General features: G+C 38.2%; 1 protein-coding gene across 1 annotated transcript in view; it reads left to right on the forward strand.

The window, feature by feature from the left end:
* The window catches only part of CCDC83 (coiled-coil domain containing 83), a 107,498-nt gene that overhangs the window by 56,251 nt on the left and 34,409 nt on the right, over positions 1–16,838 (forward strand). The window contains exons 3-4 of the mRNA XM_007946261.1: positions 1,006–1,168; positions 5,123–5,290. Of these exons, the coding sequence (XP_007944452.1) occupies positions 1,006–1,168; positions 5,123–5,290 (331 nt within the window). The remainder of the gene's footprint in view (positions 1–1,005; positions 1,169–5,122; positions 5,291–16,838) is intronic.

Here is a 16,838-nt window from a genome sequence, read left to right on the forward strand (position 1 = left end):
ATATAGCAACTGTGAATTATTGGGAATGGTAAGTAAACGATCACCCTAAAAGAAGAAAATTAGGGTCATTTGTGAGAAAAGCAAAGAATTATGTGAATTCCACAAAAATAGTACTTTTTGTCTCTTTGGTCCGCTGATCCGTTCCTAGAAAACTTAGTAGCACACAGTAGATGCTTTATAAATTTTGACTAAATGAATAATGAATGATAGAGAATAGTGTTAGTATTTAATGGTTACTGTTTTTGGTTCTCTAATGCCACTCTAACAGAAAATACCACAAATGGGTGGTTTTAACAAATAGGGATTTATTCTCTTAAGTGTGGAGACTACAAGTCTGAGTTCAAAGTGCCAAGCTATAGGGGCTGGGTGAAAGCCCCTTGACCCTGGGCTTCAGCTCTGCCTCTTATTCCTGGCCCACTGGAACTAGAGGTGTCTCTTCACTCAGGCAGCTGAGGCTGCTGAGGCTAACAAGCGCAAGGCTGACAAATAAAATGGCACAGTCCCGATGTTACCAAACAATACAGCAGGATACTAGTTCAAGTCCAGAGACAGTCCCACGATTGGCAGGAAACATGGCTAAATGAAGACTCAGCTACATGCAGGGTCCAAGCATGCTGAAAAGCTGTAGAGACCTTTCTCAAAACTTCTTACATACTGATAGCAGACCACATCCCTAAGGCAGCTACTCAGCTGCTCTAGTAGATTCCACCTTGGAGTTGATTACCAATCCCATCATGGGGAATAATTGCCTCCAAGTGCCCAGCCACTCAGCTGGGCCAAGACAAGTTGAAACATAACCTTAACAACCACAGTTACTGTGTTGATGGGTTTAATATTATTTTGAGTCTTCCATAATCCATAAGCTCTTAGGAGTTTTATTATGTAATTTATTTCATTAAATGTTTCTTTCTCACTTTGAAAGCCTCAAATATGGTTCTATTTTCAGGAAAAACAATGTAAATAGTTCAGTAGAGGTAGTTAACTTACTGTCAATTTTCTTGACAGAATAAACGCTTAAAGGATGAACAGATTTGGCACATACAGAACCTACTAAAGGAACTGAGTGAAGACAAGACAAAGGGAGCACAAGTTGTAACAAGAGAAAATGTTGAAGCAGCAATGAAAGAAAAATGGAAGTTTGAAAGAGACCAGGAACAAAATTTGAAAGGTGATTTAGGAAAATTATCATAAATCTGTATCAAGTTATTATCATAAACCTGTATCAAGTTATTATCTTAAACCTATATCAAGTTATTTCTTAAATGTATTAATGCTTTTTTCCTCACAATACATTCAAAATGCTGTGAACATATTTCACATGCCATTATTACCACCATAACCACAAACATTTAGGCAAATGGATGGGAAAGGGAAATAATGAAGTAGGCTGAGATATTGAACTAACTGAGGAGGAGGAAGTAGGGCAGTGAACAAAAGCAAAGACAAATGAAAACTATCTGACTCTTAACATCACATAAACCAAAAACCAAACCAAACTCACTGCTGTCAAGTCAATTCGACTCATAGTGACCCCTCCTTGGGTTTCCGAGGTGGTACCACTACGGAAATAGATTGCCTGATCTTCCTTCCAAGAAGTGGCTGGTGGGTTTGAACTGCCAGCCTTCTAGTTAGCAGTCAGTAGAATTCTATTAAACATCACTCTGAGCTTCTCCTCACAGTGGAGGTTTGTTCTTTCTTTTGGAAAATAATTTTGTTTGGTGGCTTCAACCTTGGTTTAGACTTGGGAATGATAAAGTTAATATAACTATGATACTTTTTCTCCCAGTATTTTAAAGAAGCTAAACCCTCATTTAGTTGGAGAAAAGAAGGATTAGTGTAGAGAAAGGAAAGTTGGGAGGACATGTATGAAAATGATGCTAGGTGCAGGTGATGAAACACGGAGGATATACTCCTCCCATGGGCTTAGAAATACCATGGTCACATACAGTTTTGACACTGTGCAGTTTTAATTCCTTTTATTTCATCCTAAACTTGCTGCCAGTATTTCTCAAACTACTTTTGCCAGCTTCTACACAAACCATCCTCTGTTAGGAAGATGGAAAACATGGGAAAGAGACTAGAACACTATCAGGAATCACTACCAAAAGCTGAAAAGTAAAACAAGGGTTTTCCTCAATTTCTCCAAGTATTTCAAAGTAACAATGTACCTTAGAACTTTGCACAGAGCAGGCACTACATTCAACTGGTATTTATTGTTTTGGATGAAACTGTTTCCAGGACCAAATACCAGTGGGCAATCTTCATTTATACAGCTTCCCAAACCTATCTTCATAAGCCTCCTCCTACCTATGTCTCTTCATTGACAATAGCAATGCCATGAGGTGGTAGAAATAGTTTTTTGCAGTACTCCTTTCTGGAAGAGTTCTGCTTGTGTTTGGAAGAAATATTTTAATAAATCCCTTTAGGGATTTAGCATCCACAAAGGATGCTCAGGCATACTCACTAAACTGTCTTTTAAGGGGAATGACTAAGTTAAGGTATGCCTGTTTATGTTTTGGTCTGAGCACTGGAGCATTTATGTTATACAAGTCTGGGCTCAAGCTGGATGGCTCAGCACAATAGAGGAGGGCTGGCATGTGTTGTGGTCCAAGAGAGAAAGAGGCCTACAGACTCTAAGGAAGAGTGGAAAAGTGAGAAAACGTGTCTGAAAAGGGTTTCCAAGGCAGTTTGTTATGAATCATACCAGGCAGTCCTTTGAAACTCAGTTTGATTTATGGAGCAGCAGTGGTGACTTCATCTGGTAGCTTGTGCCACCCAGATCTGCTGAATCAGAAACTGCATTTTGACAAGATCTCAGGGGATTCCTATGCGCACAAAAGTTTGTGTATTGCTGATGTAATGCCTTTCTTCAAACTTTTAGTTAAGACTCTGTCTTGCAAAGGGGAAGATCCAACTCAAATTAGCCTAAGCATAAAGGGATGCATAAATTTTCATATAACCAAAGCACAAAAAATACAGGGTGTTGCTGACCTGGACCCAGAGCTTCAAATGCTGTCAGATCTATCTTTTTTTTTTTTTTTTTTAAATCTGTTTATCTCTGTCTCTCTTCCTCCTGCAAGTTGGCTCTTTTTTTCTCAGGCTGTTGCATCCTTTTATCCTCAAAAAAGAGAGAAAGGAGGCATGTTTTCCACCAGTTCCAGTGAAAATATTTGCTAAATGTTATCTTGGGGCACATGCTCACCCTGGACAAATCCCTAGAGCCAGGAGAGAGGGCCAATGTTCTTGATCTACTTAGTTGGCAAGGGGGGGGGGTAGGAGAAGTTTGTTACTAGGAGGGATTCTGGGCAAAAAGGACAATAGTCGCTTTATCAGTCTCTCATAGGAACTCTTCAATGACCTCAACCCTCCCCCACAAAGGCTGAATGTGACATAGGACTGAGACAGCAGCTATCTGCTGAGGGCATAGAATGGCTACCCATCTGGGTTACAGGAATATTAACAATTGTTTAAATTGCTATAAAAAGTGCTATTTATTAAGGGGTTTAAAAATATATATTGTCATTTACATTTTTGGAAAAAGATGTCTCCAGAGTTCTTCTGGACCTCTGGACTAAAGAGCAGCCCTCTGGCCTGACTGGAGTGCTTCAATAAACATTTACTGAGGCCCAACTAATTGCCAGGCTCTTTGCTAAGTTCTGGATTTACTGGGATGAATGAGACATGGTCCTGACCTCAGTACGCTCTCAAATGTGGTGGATGGTGCTGAGCCAAGCAACCATTAAGTTAATTGCACTCAGCAATTTGTGATGCTTCCTTTCCCAAAATATTCAGCAACATGATACTCAGGCATACAGATTGAGTAAAATTAGTGTGTTTATCAAGTGTACCAGGGAAAAGTGAAAGTTTATATGGTTAAGACAACTCAATATTTGTACATAATTAACTGAGGAACTTATCTTTCACTCTGAAGTCTTAGTTACAAGGATACAGGAGCTAGGGGTGGTAGTTAAGTTTGTGTGTCAACTTGGCTGGGCCTGAGTATCTGGGCAGCTGGATGTAGTATTTCCCATGATGAGACTGGTAATCAACTCCATGGTGGAATCTACTGTGAGCAGCTGAGAAGCTGCCTTAGGGATGTGGTCTGCTTCCTGTATACGAGGAGAAGCCTTTGGGAATGGTCTCTAGCTTATGGCACACTTGAACCCTGCTTGTAGCCGTGTTATTGTTTAGCAACCTGCCATGCTCTGCCAACCTTGGGACTTTCAGTGGATTTGAATGAATGGCCTCCCATGTGGTTTGGTAACATCAAGACTGTGCCTTTTTACTTGTCAACCTTGGGCTTGTCAGTCTCAGCAGCCAGCAGCTATCTGAGTGAAGAAAAGCCTCTAGTTTCAGAGGGCTGGCAAGAGGCAGAGCTGAAGCCCAAGGCTGAGGGGCTTTCACTCAGCCTCTGGCACTTTGAACTCCAACTTAGAGCCTCCAAACTGTGAGGGAATAAACTCCTATTTGTTAAAGCCATCCCATTTGTGGTATATTCCTGTCAGAGCGGCACTAGGTAAACAGAACAGAGAGTAAGACACGTTATTGTGAACTATAATTTCATGCAAGGGTAGTCCAAACAAATAAACTTTAGAAGACTTAATCAAACAACTTACTTATAAAAATGGTTGCCAAAGATCTGGGAGGGACATAAGTTTAAATCAATTTTTGTCCACACAGGCAAAATGGCCAGGAAAATAACAATTTACTAATAAAGAATGTATGTGATATAATGTTGTTTGTTGTTACATCTGTTGAGTTGGTTCCAACTCATACAGACCTTATGCAGTGTAGTACATTACACAAAATAGGACCATTATCAAACTATCACAAAATAATTTAAACTTGCATGTTGTTAAACATATAGGTTATCTATGTCTCTGGATCACAACCCAAACCTACACATCTATTTTGTAATCAGACAAGTTTAATTTTTATCTGGATTTTGAATTATGAGGAAAAGATAAACAGTAGTTTGAATAGATTTTACTAAATTGAAGGTATAAAATAGTATTCATGAGTTAATAGCATTTTAATATATATTGACTTAAAATCAGATTGCTTTGTATAATTGTTATAAAGACAATAGGAATGACATGGTGGCTTGATTTTCTTTCAACAGATATGCGCACACAAATAAGTAATGCTGAGAAACTATTTCTTGAGAAACTCAGTGAGAAGGAATATTGGGAACAGTACAAGAATGTAGGGAGTGAACAACATGCTAAACTCATTACGTCCTTAGAAAATGACATCAATACAGTTAAAGAGAATGCAAGGAAAATGTCAGGTCAGTTGCAACAAAGCTAATTTAATAAATAATGTTTAGAGAACAGATATTTAGTGGAATTAAAAACTGGATATTCCCTGAATCATTTGTTACTCTCTGCTGTCAGGGCAACAGTGAGCCTAAAAGTAAAGGTGGAGGGAAAGTAGAGACAAGATCCCAGGACCAGCTATGAGAAGGGGAAATAAAGGGGATTGGGAATCCTGTGACCAACTGACTTCAGGAAAGCTTTATTCAATGGTAGTGTCTGCACACTCCCATATACCTACGTCTGGTGCAATTCCACCCAGGTGGGAGGATCTCAGTGGGGGAAGGGGACAGTGTTTGTTCAGTGATAGAATTCTAGTTTTCATGTGGGCAATCTGTTCAATTCCTGGCCAATACATCTCAAATATATCCACCACTATCAGTATAGGCTTATATGTTGCTATGATACTGAACAGGTTTCAGCAGAGCTTCCAGATTAATGTATACTAGGAGGAAAGGCCTGGCAATCTACTTCCAAAAATTAGCCAGTGAAAACCCTACGGATTGGTATGGTGTAGTCTGATTGTGCATGAGGTCTCCGTGAGTCAGGAGCTGACTTGGTGGCTGCTAACAGCAAGAGTATACTGAGACTGGATTAAATTAGAAAGGAAATTCACCTGTGGCAAGCCAAAGCATCTTTGCCAGGCTGAAACACCAAGATCATTATATAGAAACGCCCATGTTAATGCTAAGTTGCAGTCTGAAAAAAACCTAGAGAACAAATGTGAGATAAGATGGGGAGAGGGTACAGAGCAGGATGGCAATGAGTGTGGTAAAGCTTACCAGGGCCAGAACTGGGTACAAAGGGTGTATGTGTTGGCCCTATCATTTAACACAAGGTCACCTGTCTGCCTTTAATTCTGGCCAAAAAGTACGTTGGGGATGGATGATAGTCCAGGCCCTAACTGCAAGGGCCTGCTGGAATGCTCTGCTTCTGGACCAAGTTTTATATAAGTTTCTCAGCTCAGTGGCTCTGTACCCCAAAGATAGTATGAATTTGGTCCCATATTAGTCTGGATTGGAATTTCAACTTCTCAAAAGATTCTTCTCCCCAAATAAAGGTAGAGAGCGAATGTGACACCCTCCTACCACTGTCTATCCTCTAGCCACTCAGATCCTCTCCCTATCAGAAACTTTTACCAGTTTCTTGTGTAGCCTTTTGTAGAAATATTCTATACATATGTTAATGTATATATAAATATATATAAATCACAAATAGCATGCTATAGATTGGTTTTCCACTTGCCTTGTCAGGTAACAATATGGACATCTTTATAGATCAGTATATATTAGTTCTGCATCATTCTTTCCTACATGGTTTGGTTGTATTATATTTTTTAAAACTTGTCCCCCTACATATAAGCATTTAGGTTTTCGGTCTTTTACTATTATAAATAATGCTGCAATAAATATCCTTATACATATCTCATTTTATTGTGATGAATATCATATACTTATGTCTTTTTACTTATGTTTATCTCTAAAGAGGAATAGCTGGGCCAGAAAATCAGCTTATTTTTATTTCAATAGGCATAGAGATTGTACCAAGTTGCATCCCCACCAATGTACATGAAAGGAATATTTCCCCACATTTCAACAGTAGGGGGTGTTATCCAATCTTTTGTTCTTTGCCAGTCTTATTGGTAGAAAATTGTATCTCATTGTCGTTTTAGTTTCCATTTCTCTTAAAAGTGAGAATAAATATCTTTTCATAAGTTTAAGATCCATATGAATTTTCTTTTCTGTGGACCATCTGTTTACATCCTTTGCCCATTTTTCTATTGTATTGTGGAGTTCTTTACATTGTAAAGAAATTAGATTTTTATCTGTGCAAATATATTGCAATTTATCATTTATTTTGTGTTGATGGGCCTTTTTATGAGGAAATTTTTTACCTTTTGTAATTTTATAATGCCTAATTTATCAGTGTTTGATTTTGTAATCTCTGTGATTATGAATAAATTTTTCAATATTTTCTTTTGAAATTTTTAATCATTCTATTTTTATATTTAAATCTTTTATCTTTTTTTGTATGAGCTAGGAATTGAACTTTACTTTTTGCCAAGCAGTTTTTCTGTGGTCCTCACATCATTTATCAAATAACCCACTTTTACCCCACTGATTTGAAATGCTACTTTTATCATACTTTAATTTCCTGTGTGTGTTTGAGTCTCTTTCCATACTTTCTACTCTGCTTTATTGGTCTGTCTATGTATATGTCCCCCCTACTATACTTTAAAAAGAATTATTTTTCTGCTATGTTTAAAATATATAAAATATTTTATCTAGCTTTTCTTCATTTTACATTTAAAGTAGGAAGAATTATATGATCACATATAAACTTAACTCATTATCTTGATCAGAAATTTAGATGATTTCTTTTAGCTAAAAATTTTCACTTTATTGTATCCAACTTTTGGTGGTAATAACAACATTTATATAGTGAATTACTTGCTGGTCCAGCCTTGGGATATAACAATTTTAGGTACTATGGAGAAATGGTTGTTATGGATTTGTCTTTTATGCCATTTTAGGTGTTTCTCCTTACCATACAGGAAACAGCAATAACTCTGCTAGTAAACTATTAAAACAGGTTGGTGGTTACCAGTTGGATACAACAAATACAAGCAGCCTTCTAAATCAGTCTATCCAAAACTTTACTACCATTCTCTCTTCTTTTTCTCCTACCTCCTCCCTTTTACAGACCCCCTTGCTCCATGATTTTGCTGGAATTCTCCTTCCACACCTATAATAATGGAGTTTGTTAGTGTTGTAACAAACACTGACATATAAAGTAACAACAACAAAAATTAACATAGCATAAAGTATGTTAGATTTCTTTAGTTGCAAGGAACAGAGATTGACTCAGTTTATCTTAGAAAAAAGGGAAGTTATTTTAGTGAAAGAGAATAATAAAATGGAACTTTTTTTTTGTCGGATATAATGGAAACCATATTGCTAAGTGAGATTAGGTACCACCATGAACACTCACAATATTCTGAGGCAGAAAACCAATATTGCACTTCAACCACTGATTCCAGCCTATGAAATAAATTGGAATTCAGAGGGAAACTTATAGCAATAAATGCATACATGAAAAAAGAAGAAAACACTCACAATATTTTGAGGCAGAAACAGTATTGCACTTCAATCACTGATCCCAGCCTATGAAACAAGTTGTAACTCAGAGGGAAACTTAGAACAATAAATGCATACATGAAAAAAGAAGAAAGATCTCAAATCAACAGCCTAATACTACAACTTGAGGAACTAGAAAGAGAAGAGCAAGCTGAGCCTAAACTTACCAGAAGAAAGGAAGTAACAAAGATCAAAGCAGAAATAATAAAATTGAAAACAGAAAAATAATAGAGGATCAACAAAACCAAAAGTTGGTTCTTTGAAACGATCAATAAAACCTTTAGTTAGACTAACAAAGATAAAAGGAGAAAAGATGCAAATAACCAAAATAAGAAATGAAAGAGGAGACATTGCAACTAACCCAATAGAAATAAAGAATATTATAAACAACTTACAGCAGCAAACTGGATAACCCAGATGAAATGGACAAATTTTTAGAAGCACACAGCCTACCCAAACTGACTCAAGAGGAAATAAAAAGTCTCAACAAACTCATAACAAGTGAAGAGATTGAATCAGTGATCAACCCCCTCTCCTCAAAAAAAGTCCTGGAGCTTAATTAGGGAATTCAGTGACACATTTATAGAAGAATTGACATCAATACTGCTTAAACTCTTCCAAAAAATAGGGAAGGAATACTTCTTAACTCTGATACCAAAACAAGAGAAAGACACCACAAGAAGAGAAAACTATAATCCAATATCCCTTATAAATATAGATGTAAAAATCCTCAATGAAATACTAGCAAAAAAAACTCCAATAGCATATTTCAAAAAATAATACACCATGACCAAGTGAGATTTATTCCAGGAATACAAGGATGGCTCAATATTTAAAAAATCAATCAACATAATACACCACATCAATAGAACAATGGGAAAATAGCCACATGGTCATCTCTATGTTTGCAGAAAAAGCATTTGATAAAATCAAACCCCTGTTCTTGATGAAAACCCTCAAGAAAATTGGAATAAAAGGGAAATTCTTCAATATTATTCAGGGCATATATGAAAAATCAACAGCCAATATTGGTGAACGATTGAGAACTTTCTCTTTGAAATTGGAACTAAGATAAGAGTACTCACTCTCAACATTCTATTCAATATTTTATTAGAAGTCCCAGCCAGAGCAATGAACCAGAACCAAACTCACAGCCATATAGTCGATTCCAACTCATAGAGACCCCCTTTGGGTTCCAAGGTGATAAACCTTTATAGAAGTAGATTGCCCAGTCTTCCTTCTGTGGAGTGGCTGGTGGGTTTGAGCTGCCAACCTTCTGGTTAGCAGTCAAATGCCTTAGGCACTACACTACCAGAGCTCCTTAACCAGAGCAATAAGACAAGAAAAAGAAACGAAAGGTATACATATTGGAAAAGAAGAAGTTATATTATCTCTATCTGCAGATGATATATATATATAGTTTCAGTAAATGGTACCAGGAAAATTGGATTTCCACATACAGAAAAATGAATCAGAATCCATGCCTCACACGATACACAAAAACAAATTCAAAGTGCAATAAGAACCTAAATATGAAAACTAAAACCACAAAATTCTTAGAAGGAAATACAGGAGGAATGCTGTCAGGCCTACCTTTTAATAGGATTATCTAATATAATCATTATGGAAGCAGATTGCCTCATCTTTCTCCTGCAGAGCAACTGATAGGTTCAGACTACCAACCTTTTGGTTAGCAGCCAAATGCCTTATTAACCACTGCACAGGGTTGCACAGCTGATTAACGTAATTGCTGTCAATAAGTTGTATACCTGCAAAAAGTTTAATTGGCAAAAGTTGAGTGATATATTTACAACAGTGAAAAAGTAGCTGCTGAGGCTGCTTATGTATAACCAAACACCTCATAGAATTTGGTTCTTTGGTCCAGAGGTTTAGGGTAATGGTTTCATGGGACATCACAGTTAACTGGCCTAATAATGTATTCAGTACTTATGTTCTACCTCCTAGTTCACTGTGTAGTGCCTGGGGTCTTCAAATATAACAATTGGTCCCTATTCTTCTGGAGCAATAGAGGAAGGAGAGTCAGGAATAGGAGGAAAAATGGAACATGTGGCTAATTGCCTCCATGAACAACTGCCCCCTTTGCCATGAGACCAGAAGATCTGGATGGTGCCTGGCTACCATTATAGAACATTTTGATCAAAGATTCTATAGAAGAATCTTTGATCAAAAGGGGGAAAATGCAGAACAGAATTTAAAATGCTCATGGAACTAGATTTTCTGGGGTGATGGAGGGTAGATGAACCCCTAAAACTAGTACCCTGAGATAATCTTAAACCTTAAACCAAAAATATCCCCTGAAGTCTTCTTAAAATAGTAGCTTAGCTTAACTAATAAAGAATGTCTGCTTTGAGTATTGTGCTCTAAGATCTGTTTACATGGGATCAAATTGTCAACAGCAACTCAAAACTTAAGAGACAGTGAGTTTATGTTAACGAGGAGGAACAGTTTGGAAAAAGGTGACAGTGTTTGCACAATTCAAAGAATATACTCAATGTCACTGAACTGTACTTGTAGAAATTGTATGTTGTGCTGTGGATATTTTCAACAGCAACAAAAATACAATAAATTATATATTAAAAAAAGAAGCTGGCAAAGTCAAGGAAAGATTGTTAAAAATTAAGGGACAGCTTTTGGAAAGAGATATTGGTGTGCTGTAAGTGTCACATTGTGCTGTTAAGGGACAGGTGAAGGGTAATTCCTCCTTCACCTCAAATAAGAGGGCAGGTCTTTCAGGAAACCCCTCAGATTGTTCATTATGTGTCCTCTGAGGTTTGGGAGACTTTGATGTCTAGTTTTGATGCTTTCCTGAGAAATCTAAAGAATAAGTGACTGTCTAGCTAATTGTTTTGATAGCAGAACAAAGAAGTGGCTGCTGCCCTGGAATAGGCTTATACTCCCAGAGTTTGTCAGAATAAGGTATGAATGTTTCCTATGGACCTGTTGTGGATGAGAGCTAATGTGCAGTTGTATTAAATCTTGACCAAGAAGGTAAGAGGGGAGATGGTGCCCAAGAGAGAAACAGAGCCTATATGGAGGGGGATCTCATTAAGAGCCAGAGATCAAAAGAAAAGTTGTTAGCCAACCACTGAGGACAGTCCATCACCTCCATCAAAGAAATGCAGGTGAAATATCACTAGCAATGGGGAATATGGTCCTCAAAAGAGCCTATAAAATTGCCCACATGAGAGAAAGAGTCAGCCTTAAAAGCTGTCTAGGACCAGAAAATGGGACATCAGCTTGAGACGATAAAGTCAAGTGAGAATTTTATTGCCACTTTTCATACTTCCCTTCCCACTTCCAGCCCTGAGACAGAAAGGATAGAAGCTCAAGGCAGAGGAAATAACAGTAAACTCAACCTAGGAGAGAGGAATAGCTATAACTTTGAATGAAGTCTAAAATTTTAATTATTACAATGGACTGGATAAATAAATTGCTTGGTGGGCCTTTTATTCCTGCAAAGGAACCAGAAAAGTTACAGGATTTGACATATATTTTATTATAAGAGGAAGCCCCACAGTATTAATTTTATAGGGAAGAGACAAATATAAAGTTGCTTTACCGCCCGTGGATCATATGTGTTGTATGTAACACATAGTGGGGCAATGGAGGACTGAAAACAGAACTGGAAGGTCGTGGGTCTTGGTGATGGCTCCTCCCTACATTTCTCTCTCCTGGTCTACATCTGTCCCTCTCATGACACTTTTGCTTTGCTTTATGTGCCTGCCTTCATCTTCTTGCTTCCCACAGACCAATTCATTCAGTGTTCTCCTGCCCAGTTTCTGAAGAGAATTAGTATGGTCATCTACCTAATCAAAATGACCAAAGGCCTTTGTCCAGCCTTGTCAATGGGTTACCTACTGGTGGGGGAAGGAAGCATCTAGGGCTTCTTTCCTGAACTTCAGCTAGAGGGAGCTGTTGGGACATAGGGTACTGAAGGAACAGTCACTGATATCCAGAACAAGGCTATTCCTCCTCACTAAAAGGAAAGGGAACCTGAGATTAGACCTAGAAATAGAGAATGTGTGTGATTATGACAAGTCATTAGTTATGAAAGTCACAGAGCTTTTTTATTTTTGTGCTTCACCAGGAGCACGGGACAGGAATCCCTAAAAATTCTACTTCATACACAAATAGTAGCTAAAAGACCTGGGTTCAAGTTCACTTACAAAAATAGTAACTTTGCCTATTTGGATGTCAATTTCCTCATCTGAGGAAATTTCCAGCACCTGCTTTTCCATGCTGTTTGGATTGAATTGTGTCTCTCCCTTCCCCCAAACTACGTGTTAGAATCCTAGCCCCTATACCTGTGGATGTTATCTCATTTGGGAATAGGATTTTCTTTGTTATATTATCATTGTAGGATGTGTCTTAAGCCTAGTCACTTTTGAGAAATAAGAAGAGCAGATTAGACCCAATGATACAACACAGATGGGGGGTGGGGTGAGGAGGGAGGACAGATGCCACATGCAGATCATCAAGAAATCCAGGAACACCAGGCTACAGAAACTGAGACACCTTCCCCCAGAGAAAGGAGAGAGAACCTGTCCCTCGAGTTGGTGTCCTGAACTTGGACTTCTAGCTTCCTAAACTGTGAGAAAATCAATTTCTGTTTTTCACAACCACCCACTTGTGGTATTTTGCAGTCACACTAAGAACCTAAAACACATACAAAATTAAATTGAATCCTCATGAGAACTTTTGTCTTAGATATAATTGTGCCCAGTTTAAAAATGAGGAAACAGAGGCCCAGAAAGGTGAATAGCCTTAACCAAACTCACAAACTTAGTAAGTGGTGGCACTGAGATTTGAACACAGGAGTATCAGATCCTAAAACCCATGTGCTTCAAATAGTCCTCCCAGCTCTGTGATTCTAGTAAAGTGGAAATGGCTCTTTACACACAGACTGTGCCTGAAGACACCACTGCATGGCCAGCTTTTCCACCTGCCCCATCTCGGTTTTCTCTGGAGAGTGCTGACAGGAACCCTGCCACAGAAGAGAATCAACACAATGAAGCCCCATTGGCCCAGAAGGGTGTGAAGAGTGGAAAACAACGAGACTCCCTACAAGCTGAGAGTGAACCAAAGCAGAGATGGACACAACAGTGAAGGCAGAACAAGGAGAAGCAAGCTTCAGCCAGTGTGATTTTGTGGTCAGCTTCTGGGAAGCAGCCACTTCAGACTGGCACCTAACTTTTGGCAACCAAAGTTTACATTAAGGCCTCTGAATAGCCAGGAGTCTGAGGCACAAAATCATAATCTTCCAGACTCCCACTTGCAGTGTCTCAATTTGGAAACTTTTACATACCTCCACTTTCCTTGGGTATATTCACAAGCGAATGTTGCCAGAAATACCACCTAAGTCACAAAGGATAACAATGAGATTTTCACATCTCCCCCCCCTTGTGCTGGTTAGTCTGCTTTGGAGAAGAAAAAAAGGTCCATAGAATTTTATATGGAATTTGGAACAGAATTGGATGTTAATATTGCTTTTACAATATTAAAATAACAATAGAGAGAGCTGTAACTTCAGTCAGAATTTATTTTGTAATCTATTTTTTATGATTTACCATGAAGTATTAATATTTAATGTTATCAAGCACCAGGTTTTATGGATTCTTTCAGATGCTAAAAATGTACAATCCATTACAGCTCAAATCCTGATCCACTGCAACTCTTAGATTGATTGTGGTGATTCATTGGATGGAAGTTTCAAATAAATAACCAGCATTAGCCTGATGGACTAGATACTGAATTAAAAGAGAAACTCCATCAGAAATGAGATTTGAGGGATTAAAATATTCCAGTGATTACTTTGAATAAGAGTAAGAAAAAAATAGATTATGCAGATGAGAATATGTAGGTTGGAATAAGAAAGACCTCATCTTATTCTCCGGATGACAATTTAGACTAGCCCCCCAAACCTAATGAACCTACTTGTTTAAGATCAATCAGACACTCTTGTTCTAAGCCTGTCAGAGGCAGAAACTGACCTGTTAACAGCCACCTTTCTGGCCACTCTGCAACTTGGGAGAGCTTGCCTGTTCTCTCTTTTGTTGCCATTGCTGTTGTTAACACTTCATATGACTGGGCATATTGCCCCATGGATCTGTAAGGCTAGAATCTTCACAGGAGCAGACAGACCACTTGGTCTTTCTGCTGTGGAGGGGCTGTGGAGGTTCAAACTGCAAGCTTTTCGGTTAGCAGCCAAACACTTAACTGTTGCAGCACGTGGCTCTTTTCCCCCTTCTGTCTTTACATTTCCCTTTCCCCTTCCCATCGTTGTCACCAAAGAGCCAGTCTTTGCTGTTGCTGTTTGGGTGCCGAAACCTCAAATCACTGCCCACTAAAGACTCACTGTTTGCCAAATTTAATTTTCTCCAAAAATACTTTTCACTATGTTTTATGTTCAAGGTAGTCCAGTAGTAGAAAGATGTGAAACAGACGTTTTTACTTTCTACTATCAGAGTTTACGTTTAGTAGGTGAAACTGTGTTGCCACTGCCAAGTACAAGCAGTACCTGGGTTAAGAACATCTGACTTATTTACCACCCATAGGTACACATATAATGGTTCAAAACAACAAACGGGGACTACTTGTGACATGCATCAAAACATTATTACTAATACTGTATTATTATGTTAAAGATATTTTAGTGTATATGGAAGTGTTTCTTCAATGTTTCTTGTGCATAGAAAGGTACAGTATATACTATACATTAAGACAATCATCTGACTGACATTAGATATGAATTGTACCTAACAGTTCTGACTTACTTACACATTTGACTTAAAGACAGACTTAGGAACGGAACTCGTTCATATTCTGGGGACTGCCTCTACAGAGGAGGGCTGAATAACTCCTGCTTAGGTGCTTGGTTCCCTCGTTCTAGTGGTAGCAGCTTTACTTTGGTTCCTGGTCCCTTCAGAGACTTAGAACAGCAATTCTCCCCCAATAGCCTAAGATCCCTGAGAGTTCTAGCAATCCTAATGATCATAATTTTCAACAACATTTGTATGGGGAAATTCCTTCTGACTTCCAAATAATTATCCTACAGATGTTATAATAAAACACAACTAAAGCATAAATTGGGGCTCTATTAAGACATGAAAACCTTTTAATTATTCTCTGATTAATTCATTTAGAGCAGTATAGTCTTGGCATATGTTTCTTTTTATATAGTTTCATTCAAATATTCCTCAACAAAGTATCATATTTACCAAATATGATATTTTGTTAAATACTGGCTATTTAACAAATATTAAATACTGGCTATCTATTAAATACTGGCTATCTTCTTAGCCAAGGGAGGAGAGGGAGGTATAAAAAGAGTTATCAAAGTGGACTAATGCAGAGTCCCTACGGTTGGTTGAAAGTGAGATATGCAAAACTTAACTACATCTAGCAATATATGATTAATTTCCAACTAATTGATTTGAACAGCTGCCACCATATCTCTTTATAACCCTCATGAAGCACCTGGTATTGATGCTTATGTGTAATCCCATTCCCTTGAGTATACAGTCGAAGCATGTGATGTTACATCCAATATTAAGTTTAAAAAAAGACTGTGGCTTCTCTTTTGGGCACTTTCTCTTTTCTTGCTCTTTCACTCACTCAGTCTGAGGTAAGACATCTGTCATATTATGAGCTTCCCTATGGAGAGGCCCACAAGGAACTCAGTCTCTGGCTAACAGGTAGCAAGGACCTGAGGCTTACCAACAGCCACATGAGTGAGCTTGGATCCTTCCCCATTTGAGCCTTGAATGACTCGACTCAACTGCAAATTTGTGAAGAACCCTGCACCAGAGATGCCCAGCTAATTCATGTCTAATTCCTGACCCTTAGTTGTGAGATAATACATGTTTGTTGTTTAAAGCTGCTAGGTTTTGTGGGTAATTTGTTATGCAGTAGTAGGTAACCAGTGCAAAAACCCAGTAAGGACTATGTTCTCAGGAGGGAGCTTTAGGGGTGAGTGATTCTAGAAAAGCTTCATGGAAGATGTAGGATTTGGAATAGGTCTGAAGGCTGTATAGCATTTGAGTGTGGATTATGCAATGTGAAGGCCACTCAGATAGTAAGACCCAGGAGTAAGAGCAAAGTGATAGAGAATGGGCCAGCTGTGCTCCAGAATGTTGCTTGGGTTCTGCTGGAGAATTGCAGGGAGTGAGATCAGAAAGCTCCTGCCTGTTTGTATCTGTGCTGCAAAAGAAAAGAAACTATTTTGTTGTTGTTGTTGCTGTTGTTTTGTTTTGTTTTTAATTTTTATTGAGATTTGGGTGAAAGTTTACAGAGAAAATTCACTTTCCATACAGCAGCTCACATACACTTTGTCTCATGACATTGACTGCAATTTCCCACAATGCAA

The sequence above is a fragment of the Orycteropus afer genome, unplaced genomic scaffold (genome assembly GCF_000298275.1).
Source record: "Orycteropus afer afer isolate SDZICR_OR568_19922 unplaced genomic scaffold, OryAfe1.0 scaffold00154, whole genome shotgun sequence".
NCBI lineage: Eukaryota > Metazoa > Chordata > Mammalia > Tubulidentata > Orycteropodidae > Orycteropus > Orycteropus afer.